Source organism: Quercus lobata, chromosome 6 (genome assembly GCF_001633185.2).
Source record: "Quercus lobata isolate SW786 chromosome 6, ValleyOak3.0 Primary Assembly, whole genome shotgun sequence".
NCBI lineage: Eukaryota > Viridiplantae > Streptophyta > Magnoliopsida > Fagales > Fagaceae > Quercus > Quercus lobata.
Window position 1 is genome coordinate 8,786,732 of NC_044909.1, and position 22,627 is coordinate 8,809,358.

Sequence of the window (22,627 nt, forward strand, 5' to 3'; positions counted from 1 at the left end):
TGTGTTTGGGGAATGAGTATTAACTAACTTTCTTGTTTATTTTATGTATTGTTTGCTGGTCTCACATAACTTTTTGTCTCAACTTTATTTTAAATAATCTAACTTCTAATTTTTTCTAAATAAACTATTAACCTTTTTGTCTCACATGATTTAAATAAGCTTTAAAAAATAATTAATTTTCAAATGGACACTAATTCACTTTCGTTCATTATTTTCTTAAATGAGTGCCATTGAAAATATTTCATGGACAAGGGGAGGGTTTGATAGGAAAACAACGGTAAACGGTAACTGGCTAAAATTAATACATCTAACATAAATAAATACACAATTTTATGCGGTGGTTGTGATTAAATATCAATAGTAGTACTAGTAATAGTAGGTTAAATGGCCAAAATATTACCCCATTCTTTAAAGTCCTGAACCAGAGCTCAAGAGATGAAGCAATAAACTAATTAAATTGTCAATTTTGAGGTTCCCCTCCTTTTGTTTAAGTAATTAATTAGAGTATATTGAGAAGTCAATGATGCATAATAGAGTTAGGCTTTGTTTGAGAGTTTATAAGATAATGGAATCGAATGATCATAAGGAATGAAAAAAAATGGAATGAAATGGAATATATTTAAGCCTCGTTTGGGAATAGGGAATGGAATGAAAAAAATAATTTTAGAATATTCTTCCATTTCCTTGTTTTGGAGTTTTAATGGAGGGAATGGAAAACTCATTCCCTTATTTGGGAGTTTAAGTGGGAGGGAACACTCATTCCTCTCTATTCCCTTAAAATCTCAAATTTTCATTCCCCCTGAAATTAGGAGGATTGGGAGGGAATGAAATTAAATTTAATGATTTTTTTTTATTAAAACTCCTAAAATACCCCTATATATTCAATTATTTATTTTAAAATAGGGGTCTAACAGTAATATTGTTATAAAATGATTCAATTCCATTTCCTCTATGTTGCTCCAAAATAATATTACTTACATTCCATTCATTTTCATTTATTTCCATTCCTTTATTTTAAAACATTCAATCAAAGTTACTTAATTCCATTCCATTCCATTCTCTTATGAACTCCCAAACGGAGCCTTAAGCAAGGGAAATGAATAGAATGGAATTGAATTAAATAACCTTGATTGGATGTTTTAAAATAAATGAATGGAAATAAATGGAATATAAGTAATCTTATTTGGGAGTAACATAGAATGAATGAAATTGATTCATTTTACGACAATATTACTATTAGATCCCTATTTTAAAATAAATGGTTGAATATATAGGGTTATTTTGGGAGTTTTAGTAAAAAATTCATTAAATATAGTTTCATTGCCTCCTATTCTTTATAATTTCGAAGGGAATGAAAATTTGAGATTTTAAGGAAATAGAGAATAATGAGTGTTTCCTTCTACCCATTCAATTTCTTCCCACTTAAACTCCTTAGTAAAGGAACAGATTTTCCAACCCCTTCATTAAAACTCCCAAAACAAGGAAAGTAAAAAATATTCTAAAATTATTATTTTCATTTATTTTCATTTCATTTCATTCCCTCCTCCCAAACGAGGGCTTAGGGTGTGCAACTAACCTACTAACATGCCAAAGCCGAGCCAACAAGGGTTTGGCTCAGCTGGTAAGGTTCGTTCGCTCCGCCTAACCAGCTCAGGTTCGATTCCTGCTGCCAGTGAGCTCTTGTTGGTGGGTTGCTGTGCGAGAGATTTAAGGGGAACACAGGTTCGAGCCTTGGCAGGTATCTTAGTGGTCCTTGTGGGTCCTGTCCCTCATATGGTCTATACTAACTCGAGTGGCATAATACAACCATAAAGGCCCCCATTTTAAGATTATAAAAAAAAAAAACATGCCAAAGCTGACCGATCCAACCCAACTCACTGGGTTGGATTGGTTTTTAAGGGTTGATGGGTTGAGTTGGATTGGATTGTGAATTTTTTTTACATTAGGTCAGGTTAGGTTCGAGTTATAAGATTTATAAATTCGCATAATCCGATCCGACTCACTCATATTTAAAATTAAAAAAAAAATTTTAAAAATATTATACAACTTTACGTTGCTATCGTTTTATTAGAAGAACCAAACCATATTCAAGTATCTCATTCTCCAATCTCTATTATTGTAATTGAATTATGAAAAAGAAAAAGAAAAGAAAAAGACCCAAAAGCCAAGTAATTAAATTTGTGCCAAGTGGACGGCAATAGACAGAAGCATAGGTTGTCCTGAAAAGGTGCAAGCAACTACACTGAAAGAGACCCCCTTGAGTTTCAGTACAATAATTCTTCATGTTCCCCATGTGACTATGAGTCATGTGATTGATCTACGTTAAAAAACTTTTAAAACACAATTGAGTTTGAGCTTGACCAACTGGCCTTTCATTTTCCTCAAGTAGCTACAACTACTACTACAACTAGTGCTTTAATTTTGACATAGCCCGCCCAAACACATCCCTAAACTCAAATTTCAAATTCTCATTCCTGTTTGCCTCTTTTCCTAATCTCTCTCTCTCTCTCTCTCTCTGGCAAAACATCAAACACTTCACATTCAATTCACAAGTACTTCGTTAAAGCTTAGAACCTCATTCAAATCAAACCCAAAAAAAAAAAAAAAAAAACCCCCAAACAAGCCCTAGAAATCTCATCGGAGTTATTGATCCAATGGCTGATTCTGACTCCTCTCCTCCTCTTCCAAAAGCCGCTCCTCTCTCACTCGTAAAATCTCTATCTCTCTCTTTCTCTATGATTTATTTATTTATTTTACTGTGTTGAAATTTGATGATCTGTGATTTTTGTTGGCAGCAAAAGAAGGAGAACATTCCTCCGATCGGCACAAAGATCGCGGTAATTTTTTTTTTTAAAATTTTTAAATACCACCGTTGATTTCTTTTATTTTCTTTAGTGTTCTGTTTGGTAGCTTAGAAAAAAAAATGCAGTTTCAGAATTTTAGGTTTTAGATTAGCTGGGAAAGAAAAACCCAGAAATGAATTCGTTTAGCTTGATTAAGGCTTAGTTTTTTTTTTTTTTTTTTTTTTTTAAAGAGTAAGAACAGCTATTTTCTATTATCTGCCCCCATATTTTCTCAGCAGCCAAACAAGAATTTCAAGTTTTAATGTTCTCATTTACGTTATTTTTGCTCTCAGGAACTAAATGAATCAAGGACTGAGCTGCTTAATAGAATTCAAGGACTAAAACAGGTCACATTTAGCTTAGTGGTGGTGTTCTTTTTTATTATTTATTCATTTTACTTTATTAATTTTCAATTCTCAATGTGCTTGTTTTTGGATACTTAGGATTTGCAAAGCTGGAGATCAAAATTGGACACTCAAGTTAAGACCTATCGCGATGTAAGTGTAGGATAATTATTCACAAATTGTCATTGTATATATAGTATTATATGCTACATGGGTTTATCTGGATTTTGATCACTTGGATTTTTTTTGAGTTGTGGAAAGTTTTGGGCGAACATGATTTCTTGCTTGTGTGCGTGATTCAGTGATAAGTAATTTAGTAATATAAGATGTGGGTGTGTGTTTTTTGGTACTTACTGTGGCACTATATTCCTTTTGTATGGTATTTAGATCCTATATATGGTTTGATTTGTCTCATGTTAAGAGTAGCTTTCTTGCTTTGAATTTATTTTAAACAAATGTTGGAATTTGTAAGTCAGTTCTGCACTACTTTTTGCAAACTGAAGCTCTGTCTGTGTGGCTGGGTTGCAATTTTTGTATGCTAGACTTAGATTTAGTCTATAGGGGTGTTTGAATGATTGGCTAATATTATAGTCTTATGTGCCTGATGTTAGACTCTTCAAATTTAAGGTTGGATATATTCATTATCACTCTGTGATTATTATTTAATGTGGAAAACCTCTTTAGATTTTATAGTCATTTTATTTTAGTGACATTGATGTTCTTTAATTCTAAAGTTGCATGAAGAGTTAACTTTTCTGGTGCCTCTTAATTGATATGGGTTGAATTTTGATGCATGTTGTGTGTGCGTATTTCCATTCATCATAATCCTGATTAGCAACAGTGATTGTGTTGATCTTATGGTAGTCAAAGGCGAACTGTGCCTTAAACCATGTAAAAGGTGCTAAGGCAAGAGCCTAAGTTGTCGGGGGTTTTTTTTTTGGTGTGTTTGTGTGTGTGTTTGTTTTTTTTTTTTTTTTTGTCCTTCCTATATATATATATAATGATATAGAAGCTTGTTATAAATTCTTTAAATTATTAACTTACAAAAGCTTATTGTAAAATTATTGTGAGATTAATTAATTTATAAAATCTTGTTGTAAGACCTATTGTTAGAATAATTAATTGAGTGTAAATTGTGTTAAGCTTTTTTTGTAATCAATTAATAGACCTAATTTTTTCAAGTAAAACATGTCCAAAACACTTGATTATAATATTTTAATATATTAGATACATATGATTTTCGTTCTATATGTATAATTACTATATTTAGAATTTGGTGCCTTTTTGTTGCCTCATTCCTCATGTGATACAAGGCCTTGGCACCTTAAGGTTGCCTTTTGCCTTGACTGCCTTGGTTGATCTTTTCATCTCTTCTCACTTTCTGTTAGATTCTTCATCTTGTTCACAGCAAAAGTTTATGGAAATGCATTTAACTAAATTGCATATATATACACAATAGATACTTCATTTATACTAGTATAATCTACTCTGGATGAATGACATCAAGAGTGGATTATATGTTTTTGATTGTGTGGCATGCTTTAGTGCTTCAAGGTCCAAAACAATTAGAAAGTGATTGGACAGTTATGTAAAGAAAGTAACAATGGGCATGGTCACATTGGGAGAATTACCAAAAATTTCATTTAGATGGTAGTAGCTACCTCTATGCATTTCAATTTACAAATCATACAAGGTTTTATAGGCAACTAACTAGTAATAGATATTTGAGGATATTGGTTGACAACTCTATATGTCTAATCATTCCGTTGGAAACTAAGCATCATATGAAAGAGGACTAAGGACATAGAATACACATAGGTGCAGCATGTTGATGCGATAATGTATTTTAAATAAATGGTGACTTGGATGCAAGCAAATGATATTTGAAAATTTTCAATTCTTTTATTGTGATAAGTCTTCTAGGGATGAAAAGATGGAAGCTTGGCATAAATTTTTTTTCCTTTTCACTTGTTAATGCCAATGGTTAAACAACAATGGTCTATGTTCAAATCCTGAACAATAGGACAAAAATCCAGGTATAGGTGTTGAACATCAGTACTTGATATCTAAAATGATCGTAATCCATAAATTTGTAATATTATATGAATAAGTTCAGACTGTAACATATATACATGGTGATTGGGGTGGCAAAATAAATCTAAAATAAAACAGGATTGTCTATCAATTGAGATTCTAAAATCATCTTTAACCATGCTTCATGGAGTTAAATATTAAGTACATCAATGTGCTGAATATGTCCAACTGGTGATCTAAATGTAAACATTACTTTGTTCAATTTCTTTCTTTCTTGCTTGTTTTTGTTTGATATTTGGATATTTCAACTCATCTTTTCTAATTGGTGTGGAGATTACTTTGCTCTTCAACTTTCACTTGCAACTTTTTTTTAATGCAATTTTCTCTTGCTTCTTACAGGAGCTTTCGGAACTCAAGAAATCGCTCAATGTTGAAGTGGATCAACTTCGATCAGTGAGTGGTGCTCCAGATTTATCCTTCCATTTTTTTTAAAGATATATCTGTGTGAAGATTTTTTAAATCAAATTGAAACCAGGAATTTCAAGAACTGAGGACCACTCTGCAGCAGCAACAAGATGATGTTTCTTCAAGCCTAAGAACCTTGGGGGTAAGCTATTGTTATACTAAATTTCCTTTGCATTTGCAGGGTTTATCTATTAAATAAACTTCTGTCATTATCTTATGCTTTGGTAACTAATCACAAGTACCTGGATTGATCTATATCGAGTTTTTGCAGCTGCAGGATGTCTCAGGTGATCCTAAAGATGCCCAGGCACAAGATCCCAAGGTTGAAGATGACCAGGACGGACTTGTTTTGCCTAGACAGATGGATTATGATGTCTCAGGTGATGCTAAAGATGCCCAGGCCCAAGATCCTAAGGTTGAAGAAGATGACAAGGAAGAACTTGTTTTGCCTAAAAAGTTGGAATATGATGAAGGAAGTGAAAACTAGGATGGGATTTGCTCTGGAGTGTGCATGAGGTTTTGTCCCAAATGGAGATGAGTATTCTTCGTTGAATTTGTACTACTGTGCTTTGCCTTGTCTTTAGTTAGTATCAGTTACAACCTTGTTGTTAAGCACAACACAGAACTCTTTTCTAAATCAATTGTTTGTGGAGTTTTGCCTGGTTATTCTCTAATTCTTGTTTATCCTCTATTCACTGATTAGAAGTTATAATTTTCTTTAGCAATCTGGCCTGCACTTGCCCCCTCTTGTGGGGTTGATGCCAATATAATTACCATAGGGTGAGGTTTGGCTTCAGTATCTAGTTGTATTGGACCCGTTGAGATTATAATATGTGTCAACTTTTGAACATATGTCACCATCTTAACTAATCCAGTGCATGGTGCACTGGACCTAAGCCTCACCCATTACCATAACGGTGTAAATTTCTGGCGGTGCTGAGGTTTTAATATCAAATTCTTGAAGCAAAATTTTTTAAGTAAACATGCACAAAAATAACAGCATTCACAATTGAGGATGCCCTATTCATAGTTGTTAGGATCATATTTACTAGTATCGTCTGATATATATTGAATGGAGTGAAAAAAAATATTGTTTTGTAGGTGTGTATTGACCAATTCATGAATTGTAAGATATATAGATATTTATTGTATGAATCATGAATTATATGTATTGAACAATACACGGGATTAAATTTATTTATTTTTGTTAAAATTTGTGCTTTGGCCTTAGTCCAACAAGTTATTAGATTTGAATTTATAATTATTAACCTAATTGATTGAGTTAGATAAAATGATGGGTTTAGCTTACTTCAAGTATTTTTTTTAATTGGAATTTCTTTTTGTTTGAATGAGAAACTGTCACGTTACTCATTAACTAAATAAAATGTGGAAATTAAAATTTTAAAACTTACTGTCACTTGCTATTATGTATTTGAAACAAAATGACACCTTTAGTTAAAAAAGTTCTGGACGTAAGCCAAATTCTAAAATGATATGATCTTGAGTTTTATTTCTTCTCTTTCATACAAAATTTGAGCAACAAAGTTGACATTTCACTTTTATATCGGTAAATTTCTTTTATATACTGTAAATAAATTATTAAATGATAACACGCGTGCGCACACACACATATATTAGTATTGTTATAAGTTCAAGAAACTAGAATGCTAGAAAGAAATATAAAGAAAAAAGCTATTAAAATAGAAGAATAAGATATAGTAAATGTTGGAGATGATGAAGATGTTAATGAAGAAATGATTTTGCAATTTGATGAAAATGATGATAATATTGACTTAAACTATGGAATAGAGATTGATTACATAAGATGATGAATATAATAGGAAAGAAATTAGTATTATTTTGGCATATATATACAAATATCATGTATAATCATTATTGAATTTGACCGATTTGAATGTGTTATAAATATATTTTCATTTGATTTATTTAGTTAGCAGTGTTAAATCTTATTACATGATTAATGATTAAACTTATCTTCAAATTTTGAATATATTTCAAATTTAAAATGAATATACTTTTTTTGTTTTTTTGAAATAGTTTCTCTAGATTTCTTATACAATCATTAAAAACTTTATCAGTTGAGTTAATTAGAACTAAAGTACTTTTTATTTATTTATTTATTTTTAATATATGTATATTTACAATTTTATTTTTACAAATTTTATGGAGTCCATAAAAATGTCAAACGGGCTACGACTCTAATTGACCCATCAAATCATTTCACAGATTCAACCTGTTTGTAGCAATTGAATGGCTCTAAAATGATTTGATGGGCCAAGCCCACTCGCTCGGTTTTGATTATGGGCTTTTGGCGGGCTCAATTCAATTTCAAATGTATTATTTTACGCGAAAAGAGGAAATTCCTTTTCCCGGTGAAAATTCAAACCACACCGTTTTGGGCTTGGTGTTTTCATTTTTGTTCACAATTAATTAATTCCAACATTTAATCCATTACCTACCATTGAAATGTTTATTTATTATTTGCGACAAAATAATGAGATTATTAACGTAGAGTGTTAGTGTTGTCTACTCTTTTGTCTTGTCAATCTCTTTCTTGCTGCATTTAGGGAAATATGTTAATATAGGTATAGGGGGGAATTGGAGCTTCCATCTGAAAATGTCAAAAACCATTGATTGCACAACTAACTCAAATTTTGAGCAAGTTTAAAAATATATGGAGTAGAATTTGAAATACATTATGATGAAAATGAAATTAAGAGTTATGTAACTTTCTTTTATCATTAATGTACATTACTTAATAATCTTTTATTGGATTAATATTTCAAATTTTAAATGTAGAATTACACTTTTTTTTTTGTTCCTAACATATTTATACATTGATGTTAAATATATTTATTAACTATTCAATTAATAAATTCTTTGGTATAAATAGTAAAAAAAAAAATGTAATGCCCTGTGACTTTATTATAGAAAACATCCAATAAAAATATATGGAAAATGTTACAGTTACAAACTATTTTATAATTTTTTTATAAATTGTTGATGTAATGGATAATTATTAGTAAGTAAAAAGATAATATTAATAGTGAGTCCAGATAAGAACTAATAAGAATTTATAATATAAATAATGAGATGGGTTCAAGTTACACCTAGTGTAACTCTTGTTAAGTTACACATTTTTTACACCGTAGATTTGTAAGTAATCTAACGGTTAAAAAAATATCATTAAATGCTATTACTTTCCATCTCATTCATAATTAATATTAGTATTTTCTCTCTCTCCTTATTTATTGTTTTTCTAGTAGACCCTGTATGATAAATCAGATAGAAGTTACAGAAGAAAATTTTGAAGCTAACATCAATAATGGAAAACTTACAGCAAGAACTCAAGAAGAAGAGACAGAAATCGGTCGAGTGAAGAACAAATCCTGTTTTAAGATTTTATTTTGCATTTTGACAGCTTCACCATGATAAAAGCTAAATATGTTTCGAAAGAAAACGTACCAAAGCATCACACTTCATGTAATTCTTAATGAAAAAGACTATACATGTTTTATCTAACAATACTCTTACAAATATATGCTGCACGCATCATTTTCTTTTCATCTTTAAAAAATTTCATGTTTCTTACAATGGTGCATCACTAAACTGTGGTGTTCATTTCACCTTTCTGTAGGATTATTACATTAACACTGCTAGAGAACTAGCCCGAATGGTTGGAATTCGAAAGGCGCCAATCTTGCATCACTTTTCAGAATCAGTTTCTGGGGCAGCAACTAGTCATTGCTGCCCTTTAATCAAGCAAAAACTTTATTTTATTTTTTTTCAAGTATAGAAATGCAAGTGGTTAAAAATGGTAGTGTGCCCTTTTATCAAGCAAAAAACAATAAATAAGGACAGAGAAAAAAATACTAATATTAATTATGAATGAGATGGAAAATAATAGTATTTAATGATATTTTTTTAGCCGTTAGATCACTTACAAATCTACGGTGGAAAAAATGTGTAACTTCACAAGAGTTACACTAGGTGTAACTTGAACCCATCTCATAAATAATTTGTAAAAATATTATAAAATAGTTTGTCTATAATATTACTCTAAATATATTAAATAAATAACATTGACAATTAAAAATTACACTAAATGCAACTTAACTCTACAAAATATATTAGGGTAGTGTAACTAGTGATCTTCCACTCAAGTTGATCGACAAAATGAGTAGAAGTTTAAATGTTAATCAGTTCATTTAAGTTCAAGTTGATTATTATTATTATTATTATTATTATTATTTTTGAGGTAGGAACAAGTGAAAATAAAGGTAATCAAAACATGTTTTTCTTTGGCAATAAAATGAAGAAAGAGAGAGCCCTTGTTTTGTTTTATTTATTACACTCATTTATTGCAAAAGTAGGCAGCAAGGTGTTATTGTCATTTTCACTTTATACTTTGATAGTTATCCTTCCTGCACACTTGGTTCACATTCCTAACATTGAAGTACTGTGGAGTACAAAGGCATAGACTTGGCCTTATCTTCCTTTCTCAAATTCTCTCTCACATTCATTCCTTCCTCTCTTTAACACTCTTCTACTGTCTCTCAAGTTTCTTCACCTCCTTCAGTCTCTCAAACCTAAACCTCTCTTCCTCTAATGGCTACAAAATCCACTCAAGAACGCTCAGAACCACTTCAATACCAGGTACATTAAAAATTTAAAACACAAACCCCACTTCTTATTATTCTTCTTCTATTGCCACTGCTTTGTCATTTTAAAAGCTCATTAAGTTTGCATTTGTTTTTTCAGACATGGGTTTTGAAAGTTTCTCTCCACTGTGAAGGTTGCAAGAGGAAAGTCAGGAAAGTTCTACAAAGCATTGATGGTACTAAAAAAACTAAGAAAAAAAAATGAAAACCCTTTTTTCATTTGAATATATGCTTAGAAAAAGTAGGACTACGTAAACAGTCAAATCCCAAACCTTTTTTTATGTGTTTAATTGTACTTTGTTTACCTAAAATTCTCAGCAACCAAACACTGTTTCAAAGTTCCAACCTTTATTGTGCTTTCTTTTTTGTCATGTGCAGGTGTTTTTACCACAAGCTTTGATTCACAGCAAAACAAAGTCACAGTCACAGGAAATGTTGCCGTTGAGACCCTGATCAAGAAGCTAGTTAAAACAGGCAAACACGCCGAGATATGGCCGGAAAAGCTTGCCGGAAAAGGGAAAAAGTCCGGGAAAGCAAAGAACAAGGACAAAGAAAATGATCCAGAAAGTGGCATTCATTGCAGTGACCAAAAAAATGAGAACCCATGTGAGAAAGTTGAGGAAAAGCCTAAAAAGAATGGAAGTGAAAGTGGCGGGAAGTCGCCGGAAAAGTGTCCCGCCGGTGAGGTGGACCAGACGGCAAGTGAAAGTGAGGTTGGTGGTGGTGATGGTGTTGCTAGTGGTACTGCTGCAGCCAAAGGTGGTGGTAAAAAGAAGAAAATGAAAGGGCAAAAAGGTAATAATGAGGGTAGTGGTTTGGGTGCACAATTCCTTGATACACCTGCATCCACTGGATCTCAAAATCATGATTGGGGGATGAACCATGCTGTGGGCCCGGTGAATCTCGGCCCTACACGTCAGCCATTATCTCAGTATGCACCACAAGGGTACCCTCACCTGGTGTATGTTGCAAGTTACAATAGGGTACACCCTAGCCCAAGTTTTGGTCCCTCCTATTATGTTCCATCATCACCATACACGTATGCAGGTACCCACCGTGAGATGAATCCAGTGCATGCAACACCGTTCGATTCCTTTGAGATTTTCAGTGATGAAAATGCCAATGGGTGCTCCATCATGTGATGAATGATGATCAGCCTAGCCTTTCTTTTTGGGACTCCTTTTGTTAGGGACAGAGTTTATTAGAGTGCAGGGTAGGGGGCATTTGTTAATGGCTTATTACTATGGGTGTTTGATGTATTTTGTAGCATTCAACTCTAGTTTGTTTAGTCTTTGTAACTTGTGCTTAGGGCTAGTTTGTTGACTTATTGTAATATGAAAGCTGAAATCTCCTGGATTTGAGTAACCACATATGAGTATTACTCATTATAATTGTTTATAGTTGGGTCCGGTTAATATGTGCCTTAAGGGCACACATTAAGCCATTCATTTTTTGAAATATTTTCTTGGAAATTGAAAAAATTGTCAATATTTTTTCAATTTCTGAGAAAATATTTCTAAAAATGATTAATTATTGTGTGCCCTTAGAGCACATATTAGTAAAATCCTTGTTTATATAGTCCAAATCAACCAAATATACACCTATATAATCTAATTCATATAACGGATTTACTAAGATGAGTAATGCCATTGTTTTGTGTTTGTGTTTTGAGAATATGGTTTTTCATTTTTTTCTTTCAAAAAATTGATTAAGAACAAAGTAAAAATGTTTATGATGTTTATATTTGATATGTGCAAAACTTAAGACTCAAGACATTGATCCTTAAATTTGGGACTAAAATTTTATTGTTGTATTTGCGGAACTCGAGGAAAGCACATAGTAACTTATCTCACAATCTCACATAAGAGTACATTAACACAAGAAGCAAAACTTGTAGGATGCTCAAATAGAGACGATATGCCTAATGCATTACTTGTGGGGAGGTAACCCGTAAAATTGACTTTGAAAAGAAATGAATTTTGACTTAATCTGTGATGATAAAAAAAAAAAAAAAAAAAAACCATGGTCTTATAGGTAGCATAACACTGACACAAGCTTCTGGCAGTTTAGATTCGAAACAAAACAGAGTATTGTAGTTGCAGTGGCAACTGGCAAGAGCTATCTATACAATAATACTTCTTTTTCTCATTCATTGAGGTCAAACTAAGCGTCCAAGATAATACTATTAAATTCGAATCATTGTGTAGTGTATAGCATAGGATGGTAGTGTCTATTAGTTATTATCATCAACATGAGGAATTTTCTTATCATTCAAGTTCACTTTCTTTGGTATAGAATAGAATACTCACAAGAGGTTTTGTTCATTTGGACACTATATATTTAAAAGATAATTTATAAAGAGAAAGAAAAGAATGGATCAGACAAGCCCCAAACCTAATAAAGACTATTCCTTATACTTTGATTCCATTGGAAGAGTATGGTCAACCAAAATAATCCAACACCATTTGACATTTCGAGGCTCAGGTCAAAAGAGAACCTTACGACCAAATTTGTTTATTCTTTGATGCAGGTATTTATGCATTTTGATATATATATATATATATATTTTTATATGAAGATATTATTTACTACTACTACTACCTGAAAATGAAATTAAGCATTTAGCAGATGAGACAAAATGTCACGAGATGTACAGTAAAATGATGATGAAAGTATTGTGGACCCTGTTTTTAGAATGTGATATGATTGATACATATCTATGAAAGAAAGAGCACTTTTTGTTTGCCAGTGCTCATAGTCATTGTTCAATTAAGGCCACCCATTTTGGCGCTTCAAAATTTGATTCGTGGGCCACACTGCTGGTGGTGCAAAGACATTAGTACATTACCTTCCTGGTGAACTTGTTCTCTTTGGAATCTTGTATGCACCCAGGTAAAAACAAGTGAAACAGTTTCCTGTGTTTCTTAGAGCACTAGCATTGAAAAATGCTATCCTATACTATTATACCATCCTAAAAAGTCACTTTATTACTTATACCATCCCATTTTACAATACCTCCCACATCCTAAAACTCTATTCTTATTAAAATATTATTCTTTAATCTTTTTTTATTATTTCTTTTTAACCAAAATTTTTTTTTTTTTTTCAGTTCTACTTTCCTAGGCTTTCCAACCGTTTCTTTTTTTTTTTTCCCTCTGCCTCCCTCAACACCAGCTCCTCTCACAGAACCACACAGACCCATCACCGATCAACCCACCACCGATCAACTCACAACCCAACCACTACCCAAACACGACCCAAACCCCGGACCCAACCACCACCCACAACCCCTTTAAGCACCGGTCATAGCCAGAAAAAAAAACCAGCATCACAACAGAACCATCACGCACAAACACAACCATCAAACCTTAAACAGAGCAACAAACACACATAATCCAAATATCCGCCGGCGATTCGATTAACTGATTCTGGTGACATGTACAAATGAGTTTCTCTAAAATCCTACCGGAACAAAAATCCCAATTAAAAAAAAAAAAAAAAAACCAGCATCACAACAGAACCCGATCTCCACTCCGATCTCCAATCTCCGATCTCCGTGACCCACGCCGTGACCAATTAGCCATACCCACAACCCACTTCAGCTCACTCCGATCTCCGACTCCGTGACCCATGCCGTGACCCGCGCCGTGACCCACTTCAGCCACTCCGATCTCCGATCTCCGTGACCCACGCCATGACCCACTCCGATCTCCGTGACCCACAACTCACCTCAGCCATACCCACCACTTCCTTTAAGCACCGGTCACAGCCAAAAAAACAAAGCAGATGAGAAAGAGATGATGATGTTTGGGTTTGAAAGAGGAAAGAGCAGAGAGATTGAAGAGAGCGGAGAGAGCAGATGATGTTTGGGTTTGGAAGAGGAAAGAGCAGAGAGAATGTGAAGAGAGCGGAGAGAGCAGATGATGTTTGGGTTTGGAAGAGGAAAGAGCAGAGCAGAGAGAATGTGAAGAGAGCGGAGAAAGAGAGAGGAAGAGGAAAGAGCAAAGCAGAGAGAATGTGAAGAGAGCGGAGAAAGAGAGAGTGAAGAGAGAAATCGGTGGATTAAAATATATATATTTTTTATACCATTGTGCTACAGTACAATTCTAAAGATAGAATTGTACTGTAGCACTATTGTAAAATTTTTTACAATAGTTGTGTTTAGCATCCTTTGATGCAGCACATTTTAAGCCATAAAATGCTAAAAAAGGCTTAGATATAGCATTAGCATTTTTCAATGCTAATGCTCTGAAAGGAAGGGCCAACAATGACACACACAGCTCTTTCAAACTGGTTTAAGAAAATCTTTTTCAATTCATTATATATGATGATTTATAAGACTATCTATGTGCATTAAATCACGACACAGATAATTAAAACAATTAACATGACAATTGAATAAGTGATGATTAACACTCATTTGGTAATACGTATTTTTTCTAGGTATAATTTTTTTTTTAGATAGAGTTTTTCAAACAACCCTCTTCTCAAACGTAAAATCTTTTTTGGATTGCTATGTAAAAGGCTGGAGGAATTCCAATAGTTGTGTTGGTCAATGACTCAAGAAGAAGAAGATTCGCAACGATCTACCATGATAAGAAGTGCATATATATGCTGGTGGACCTGAACTCTTAAGGAAAACCACTCAAATGAGGTGCAAAAAGCACAAAAAGAATAAGCTTGTGTAAACAGTAGCTCCATTCTCACAAGCCTTGGGGCGAATAAGCTAAAAAGGATGAAGAGAGAAGAAACAAGTGGCATTATATTGATGTAAAAAGGGAGGTCACATTAAGATTGCAGGACCATTCATTAGGGGAAAAAAAGAGATTCTCAGAAAAAAGCAGGTAGATTGCATATTTAGCTTTAGTTTGTCTAATGGAAGCTGTTGCTCCACATGGGACACTAGGCCATTTTGTTGACAATTTTTTTCAACAACTAGATTCATGCAATTTATTAACCACCTTTGCCAAGTTTCTCACCATACAAAATTTCCAGTACAAAGGAAAATAATGCTAACATTGCTTATATACAGACAAAAGACACTCGTGCAATTTGTGAGTGCCATACAAGAATGCAGTAATAACAAACTTTTCTACACTCAAGAACAAGTGTTTCTGTAATCTTATATACAATTTGGAAACTATAATGTAGAAATTACTGGGCATACTATCGCAAGATTTGTTTTTTTTTTTTCCAATGAGTACTACAGGACAGGCTATTGCAGGATAGAAGATGGCCATTTCATAACTCACATGCAAGTTGATGCTTTTGAGGTTCGCTGGTTTGTTCCAAGCATGATCACAATCACAGTTACATCATCGTGATATTTCCTCCGCCTACCAGCTGGAATATTCATTAATTCTTCCAAAGTGAAACCTGCAGCAGTCAAATTCATGCTTAGTAACTTGTAGACTGGATTATATTCAAGAAACATGGTTCTTCTGACAGAAAAATGAGCAACAAAAACTGATTAATGTATCTTTTAATTCCTATTTTAAATATCCTCTGTAGCAATAACTACTTTTGGTGACTATCCTAAAGTACCTATTTCTAAAGCAGCAGGGTTGTGTTCGAGCGAATTGCTATTATTGTGTTGTTAGTTCACTTCCTGGTATAATTAGAATTAATAACTGAGGTTTTCTGATTCCAATGGTTTCAGTTGCTTTAATTTTAAGCGACTTAAATAAATACAATTGTTCATTGATTCAGAGCATAATCTTGTCACTGTAAGTTGCATTAAAAGTAGATATACATAATTTCTAAAGAAGGTAACTTGCTATTTCAATACACTTACAGGTTACAAGAATTCGTAGTATGGAAAATTTACAAATATTTGTACAATGCTAAACAGGAAAAATTCCACTAAGGATGCATTACACCTAAAAGAAACAAATCATGAGTAAAATCAAAGTACAATATTGCAACATTTAACTCTGAATAATTTAATTAACAAGAAAGAGATATCTTATATACTGAGAAGAGGAAATTTCACAACAAATAAACCGTTCACAATTCAAATGAAATGAAGATTAAGTTTTTGCATGAAGATAAATTAAAGGTTTACCTGCACAGTCAGCTGCTCTCTCTACAAGCTGCTCCAATAAGAACTTCGCTGGATCACCAGAAGGGTTGCTCAAGATATAAGAATGGACAAGCTTTACTGCCTCATCATTGCTGAAGAAGTCAAACAAACCATCACTCCCAACTATAACAAAGCAATCAGATTTTGAAATTCTATGTACATTCAGTGATGGTTGAGTAGATATATATGGAGGGCTAATAAGGTTCCGAACTCGAAGGATACCCATCAGTGCATCATTCAATTTTTTCTGCAAGGAAAAAAAACAGACTAATCAACTTTTCATGAAGGATAGAAGTATATTTCCTGTGAGCACAGATGAATTTATATAACGGCATACCTCTTGTCCTTTTTGGTGTTTCCACTCAGATGAAACATTAGGCTAATTTTTTTTGTTAAATTGGTATATGAGCAAGATGGAGAACAATCGCATTTTTCATATTGAGACAATTTTATCACACATGAAATTAGAGAAAGAAATTTTGAACATAGCAGATAAAGAAGACATTTTGGACATGGCAGAGAGAATTCTCCCTTTATGTATTAACCATGTCTATAACTTGAGTAACAGACTACAGTAGACTCCCAGAAACAAGTAGGTTGGGTCTCTTGTGGAAATGCTCTGTGTCAATAAGTTCCATATTCCTTTTTATAGTAATAGGAAGTGATTTTGGAGTTCAGGTTCTCAATTTTAAATGGATCTCTGGTTCATTAGGCAGTAATGCTGTTATTGAGGGAAAGGATCTAGGGATATAATAATGTGGGGAAGGGGGTGAAAGGTCCCCCTAGCAATCCCCTAGATCGGTGGTGGCTGCTCAAGACTATCATAGTATGAGATGGTCCTTCCACTTTCTTTGCCAAGAAGGCAAGAAGCAGCCTTTGCATGTCTTTGCCTTGTAACTTTCACGTATAAAGAACTCTGTATGACTAAGATGTGATGTGATGCAACGTTGTTGCCTGATGGATTTTCCAAGCACAAATAAAATAATTCCTATGTTTACCAAATATAAAATATAAAAATAAAAAGAAAACAAAAACCTACCTTTTTTAAGTAACCAACTCCAAAAGCACGAGTGACCTTCAATTTTCCTTTCACTTTTCCAGCTACAATGGTCATTGGGTCATCAGGATGATCATGCAGAAGTTGAGTTTTTTCAACCTCATTGTCAACAGTGTGACTATCGGTGAGCTGGATAGCTTTCAGTCTCTCATTCCCACTCATTTCATCACCTTTACCATATGTTGCCAATACAGCTCTGCTGTCACCTAAATTGAGCGTATACAAATCATTCCCATGAAGAAGCACAACTAAAACACAAGATCCTACTGAAACCAAATCAGGACGGTCCTCCATTTCTTGCTCGACCATGTATAAAAAATCATTCTCAGCCTGACTAAGAGCACGTTGGAAGCTATCAAGTACTCCATGCTGAATTGAGTCACATGACAATTCTTCTTTAGCAGATGAGCCATTCTTGTTGATATGGTCAAAACATGAATCCTTGTTATTATGAATTCTTGATGTAAGCTTTTCTTCATAAATAGTACTATCGTCTAGAATATATTGGCAACACCGATCCAAATACAAACTATCAGAGGCTCTTGAGAAATCCTGCTTTGATTCACAACCTAGTAATTTAAAGTATAACATGATGGTCTCATACAATGTCCCAGCCAGAAAATCAGCTGCATCTCTTCCATTAAAGCCATCATAGATTGCACAAAAAAGCCACCCATTTTCTTCAGAACAAACAGCTTGAACCCTGTCTTCACCAGCAGCCCCACCTGCCACTTGTACTTCCATAGCATTAAGAAAACCTTCACTTCTTGAAGGAGCGCTCATAGGTTTTAACAGATAAGAATCATTATCACTTGGAGGGGAAGGACTGCAACTTAAATTTGACATGCTACTCTGAAGAGAAGACGATAATATATCTAACCTAGAAAGGTTTGGTGAAGAGGGAACCTTTCGAAATGAATTAGGGGAGTCCAAACTAGGAAGTATTTCTGCTCCTATCAAACCTTTGCAAATATTTGTGTTTGCCAGTGTAGCATTTGCACTCAAGGCAGCACCAGACAAGCAGGAGAAGCTGCTGTTCTTTCGGATTTCAGGTAGGATTTCATATCCATTGGAAACCTCAAAAGAGCTACCTCTGTTTCCATTGCATTGATAACCAAAACTGACTTTTAGTTCTCCTTCAGGTTTAATCATAGTTTCTCCCCACATGATTTTTGGCTGAAACAGTAAAACACCGCATTGTTAATATTTTAGAAAACTAAATAATAGAATGACCTACTTTACAAGTTAGTTCTGTAGAACCATAACATGCATACTTGAGTACCTATCATTTAAGAAGAACCAGTTGAAGGTAGCTAAGGCTGTCAACTGTTATTAAATATTTAATAGTATCTACTGGGAATGGATTATCACGAACATCTTAGGAATCCATTAATGTTTAGTTGGTTGCTAAGAAGTTGGTGGGAAAATAATGGAGCTTTACCACTACAAAGGATCCTTACATGATAGTGCTTCATTTGTCTGCTTGGGAAAATACCCAAGCAGAACTTCCCGACAATTACACTTAGTATACATTCTTTACTTTTTAGAAAGACCATAAGAAATGTAGAATGTGCTGCTGTTCAGATAAACACTTAGAAATAAAATAAGACAAATTAATAAGCAAAGCACTTAAAAATCCAAATTTCTCTTTGACAGACCAATATATAAGATGCTGGCGTGTTCGTGTGTGTGCGTGTGTGAAAGAGAGAGAGAGATGCATTTGTTTTCTTTTATTTTATGTGGAAGTATAATTCAACATCTCCAATTCTTTTTTCTTTTTCCTGGCCAAAGAAAACAAAACTCTCCAACTTTAAATAGGATTCTTAGAAACTAGACTTGTTTGTTTTGGCCACAGTGATAAATGGTAAAATAAAAATAAATGATATTCAGGTAAGACAAACAGCTAGAAATAAGGTTTAGAAGGCAAGGAAAATGAAAGTGCAGATAACACGCAAGGAAAAATTTCAGTTTAGATGGCTGAAATGAAAATTCATCATACAAACTGGTACTAAAACTTAGTGTATACATGGAAGAAAGCTTACATCAGGAAATTTGGCTTCTAGGTAATTATGTCACTGAAATTTGATACACACAAATGAAGATTCTTATGAATATTAATGTGCTTTAAAGAAAATTTTAAAATTGTGGAATTGCTGTGATTTGGACTTGTAAGTAAAGATTCTCAAACGTTCATAGATACGTTCTTTCTCATATCATTATAAGATTTGCAAGTGATAGATTAGCTGAACCTTGAATATTGCAATCAAATAGTAGAGTCACAAAATCAAGATCAAAGGTCTTTACATTCAGGTTTGAGAAGAAACCTGATGAATTTATACAAGTAGAAGTAACCAACCATGAGCCCCTGGATGCAGACATTGCACAAGTTTCTAATATTTGTATTAGATTATGAATCTCCCATTTAAGTTTTAGTGCATGGTTGTAGAATTCCTCTATTACAATATTGGAACAAAAAAGAAGGCTTGGGTAAAATCCAAGACCAGTTATAGACAGACCTTATGTTTTAATCTGTATTAATCCCATCTGTGAATGTAATTCATATTCAAACATGTAATCATATTTCTGTTATATGTGTCTGGGGGCTACTTGCTTACAATTCAAGCAAAATGAAACTGAAAAAAGCACCTCTTGGCTAGAAAAGAAAAAGTGAGACAGAGAAAATATACGAAACTTCTATTTATGTGTGTTTATACTAAAGAATCTATTACAGGACCTCTCTCTTACTCCCCCTAAAACACACAAATACAAATCTCAAAGTTCAGTATGAATACTAAGTACTAACACACTAAATCCATAGGCACCACAAGAGAAAGAGAGAGATTCAAATGAGCTAATTAAAGAGATTTGGACACAAAATTGAAAACGAAGAATAAATAAGAACTTAGACATACCAAGAAGCAATTCCTATATGGGTTTGCTTTCAATATCAGCACAATACATCAAAACATTGACTTGGCAACATTTTACGCATCTAGCTGACTATTTCCAAACAAAATATAAACACCCATATGAACCACCAACATAACAAGAAGCAATCCCCATATGGGTTTGCCTTCAAAATCTGAACCACAACATCAAAAAGTTGACTTGGCAACATTTTATTCATCTAGCTGATAAATTCCAACAAAATATAAACACCCATATGAACCACCAACATACCATGAAAGAATCAACAATTCAATCCAAAAATAAACTAGACATACAAAGAAGCAATCCCCACATGTAAATTGCCTTCAAAATCTGAACCACTACATCAAAACATTGACTTGGCAACGTTTTACTCATCTAGCTGACTATATCCAAACAAAATATAAACACCCAAATGAACCACCAATATACCATGAAAGAACCAACAATTGAATCCAAAAAAAAAAGACTTAAGACGTACCAAGAAGCAATCACCAACATACCATGAAAAAAATCAACATACCAAAAATAAACTTAAGACATACAAAGAAGCAATCCCCACATGAAACTTGCCTTCAAAATCTGAACCACTACATCAAAACATTGACTTGGCAACGTTTTACTCATCTAGCTGACTATATCCAAACAAAATATAAACACCCATATGAACCACCAATATACTATGAAAGAACCAACAATTGAATCCAAAAAAAAAGATTTAAGACGTACCAAGAAGCAATCACCAACTACCATGAAAAAAAATCAACAATTCAATCCAAATATAAACTTAGACATACCAAGAAGCAAAAGCAATCACCAACTACCATTAAAAAAAATCAACAATTCAATCCAAATATAAACTTAGACATACCAAGAAGCAATCCCCACATGTAAAATGCCCTCAAAATCTGACCACTACATCAAAACATTGACTTGCCAACGTTTTACTCATCCAGCTGACTATATCAAAACAAAATATAAACACCCATATGAACAACCAACATACCAAGAAAGAACCAACAATTGAATCCAAAAAAGAAATGAAAAAAAGACTTAAGATACACCAAGAAGCAACCACCAACATACCATGAAAAAATCAATCACCAAAAAAAGAGAGAGACCAAACTCATGAAATATCATACAAAAACAGAACAAATAGACATGAAAATCAAAACCCAACTCACCTTTTTTGATCTGAACGAAGGCACCAAGTGCCCACAGAGAGATAAGAGGCAAGCCCAGAATGCAAACTACACGCACTTAACAGCTGTGTGTGTGTGTGTGTGTATATATTTATATAAAAGAGGTCAAAAGCGACCAAGTGTGGTAAAAGAGGGTGTGTGGGCTGTGACTGTGCAAAGCTAAAAAGCAACAAAAAAAAAAGAAAAGAAAAAAGAAAAAAACCTGGAGCAGATCTAAAAGAGATAGAGATAGAAAGAGAAAGGAGAGGATTGTAATGGAGAATCTGTATCTGGGTGGTACGTAAAAAGTGGTGCTTTTTTTTTTCTTTTTTTTGAAAGGATTGGATGGTAGGGAATGAATGAAGGAATGAGTCTATGCTAAATTTAGAGGAATTTTATTTTTCCTTGGCTGGCGTTTTACAGCTTTTGTTTTTTCGAGATTCACTGTTACCGGTATTGCGGTTATTCACTTATTCTTGTGTTCCGTGTGTTTTTCGAGTTCCTTTTTGAATTTGAACTCTTAAGACTATCTTATGTTTTATAGTACTTGTGTTCAACTTAAATCTCTGCTAAAGGCTCGGTTTTGGAGTGTTTACTATGCCAATATAAGCATATAATTTTAACTTTTACTTTTCCAATTTTTTTTTTCAACTTTTACTATATTAGGAAAAAAAAGTACATGTTATCGGTAAAATTCTCTGTGAAAGGCTCGGTTTTTAAGTGTTTACTATGCCAATATAAGCATATAATTTTAACTTTTACTTTTCCTCAACAGAAAAAAAAAAAAAAAAAAAATCAACTTTTACTATATTAGGAAAAAGAAGGTTCTTCTCAAGAAAAAAAAAAAAAAAAAAAGGAAAAAGAAGGTAAATGTTATTGATAAAACTTAGATATAAGATGTTAGATGTAGCCGTGTAGACTGAGTTATTTAATTAAATTCAAATACATAATTATATTAATCAATAAAATACAAAAATTATTGTTGTGTCTTATTATAATTAAATTCAATTC

At 33.3% G+C, this 22,627-nt stretch overlaps 3 protein-coding genes across 5 annotated transcripts; 2 read left to right on the forward strand and 1 right to left on the reverse strand.

Moving 5' to 3' along the window:
- The first annotated feature begins 2,286 nt into the window (after positions 1 to 2,286).
- Positions 2,287 to 6,370, forward strand: LOC115993898. 2 transcript variants are annotated; one of them, XM_031117885.1, is made up of 7 exons: positions 2,287 to 2,708; positions 2,796 to 2,837; positions 3,137 to 3,190; positions 3,287 to 3,340; positions 5,621 to 5,674; positions 5,757 to 5,828; positions 5,964 to 6,370. In XM_031117885.1, the coding sequence occupies exons 1-7, from the start codon at positions 2,655 to 2,657 to the stop codon at positions 6,171 to 6,173; spliced, it is 540 nt and encodes a 179-aa protein (XP_030973745.1). In that variant the 5' UTR covers positions 2,287 to 2,654; the 3' UTR covers positions 6,174 to 6,370. The 2 variants fall into 2 exon arrangements, with proteins under 2 accessions (XP_030973745.1, XP_030973744.1); XM_031117884.1 differs by having other exon boundaries at positions 2,291 to 2,708; positions 5,958 to 6,370.
- Positions 6,371 to 10,142: 3,772 nt separating this feature from the next.
- On the forward strand, positions 10,143 to 11,738 carry LOC115949683 (heavy metal-associated isoprenylated plant protein 35-like). The gene is made up of 3 exons (XM_031066975.1): positions 10,143 to 10,363; positions 10,469 to 10,544; positions 10,747 to 11,738. Exons 1-3 carry the CDS (start codon positions 10,316 to 10,318, stop codon positions 11,508 to 11,510), a joined length of 888 nt encoding a protein of 295 aa, XP_030922835.1. The 5' UTR covers positions 10,143 to 10,315; the 3' UTR covers positions 11,511 to 11,738.
- A 3,540-nt stretch (positions 11,739 to 15,278) lies between these two features.
- Positions 15,279 to 21,962, reverse strand: LOC115994977 (probable protein phosphatase 2C 40). 2 transcript variants are annotated; one of them, XM_031119353.1, is made up of 4 exons: positions 21,621 to 21,962; positions 17,490 to 18,685; positions 16,433 to 16,697; positions 15,279 to 15,744 (listed from the first exon to the last, which is right to left on the reverse strand). In XM_031119353.1, exons 2-4 carry the CDS (start codon positions 18,672 to 18,674, stop codon positions 15,617 to 15,619), a joined length of 1,578 nt encoding a protein of 525 aa, XP_030975213.1. In that variant the 5' UTR covers positions 18,675 to 18,685; positions 21,621 to 21,962; the 3' UTR covers positions 15,279 to 15,616. The 2 variants fall into 2 exon arrangements, with proteins under 2 accessions (XP_030975213.1, XP_030975212.1); XM_031119352.1 differs by lacking the exon at positions 21,621 to 21,962 and adding an exon at positions 21,307 to 21,586 and having other exon boundaries at positions 17,490 to 18,683.
- Positions 21,963 to 22,627: the final 665 nt, after the last annotated feature.

Bases quoted from the DNA above. Each gene is read 5' to 3' on its own strand.
- LOC115993898 (XM_031117884.1), top strand. From the start codon at position 2,655: ATGGCTGATTCTGACTCCTCTCCTCCTCTTCCAAAAGCCGCTCCTCTC. The intron at 2,709-2,795 runs GTAAAATCTCTA...TTTTGTTGGCAG, and splicing joins AAGCCGCTCCTCTCTCACTC to CAAAAGAAGGAGAACATTCC. The intron at 5,675-5,756 runs GTGAGTGGTGCT...AATTGAAACCAG, and splicing joins AAGTGGATCAACTTCGATCA to GAATTTCAAGAACTGAGGAC.
- LOC115949683 (XM_031066975.1), top strand. From the start codon at position 10,316: ATGGCTACAAAATCCACTCAAGAACGCTCAGAACCACTTCAATACCAG. The intron at 10,364-10,468 runs GTACATTAAAAA...TTGTTTTTTCAG, and splicing joins CAGAACCACTTCAATACCAG to ACATGGGTTTTGAAAGTTTC. The intron at 10,545-10,746 runs GTACTAAAAAAA...TGTCATGTGCAG, and splicing joins AGTTCTACAAAGCATTGATG to GTGTTTTTACCACAAGCTTT.
- LOC115994977 (XM_031119353.1), bottom strand. From the start codon at position 18,674: ATGTGGGGAGAAACTATGATTAAACCTGAAGGAGAACTAAAAGTCAGT. The intron at 16,698-17,489 runs GTAGGTTTTTGT...TTTTCCTTGCAG, and splicing joins GAGTTGGTTACTTAAAAAAG to AAAAAATTGAATGATGCACT. The intron at 15,745-16,432 runs GTAAACCTTTAA...TGACTGCTGCAG, and splicing joins GAGAGCAGCTGACTGTGCAG to GTTTCACTTTGGAAGAATTA.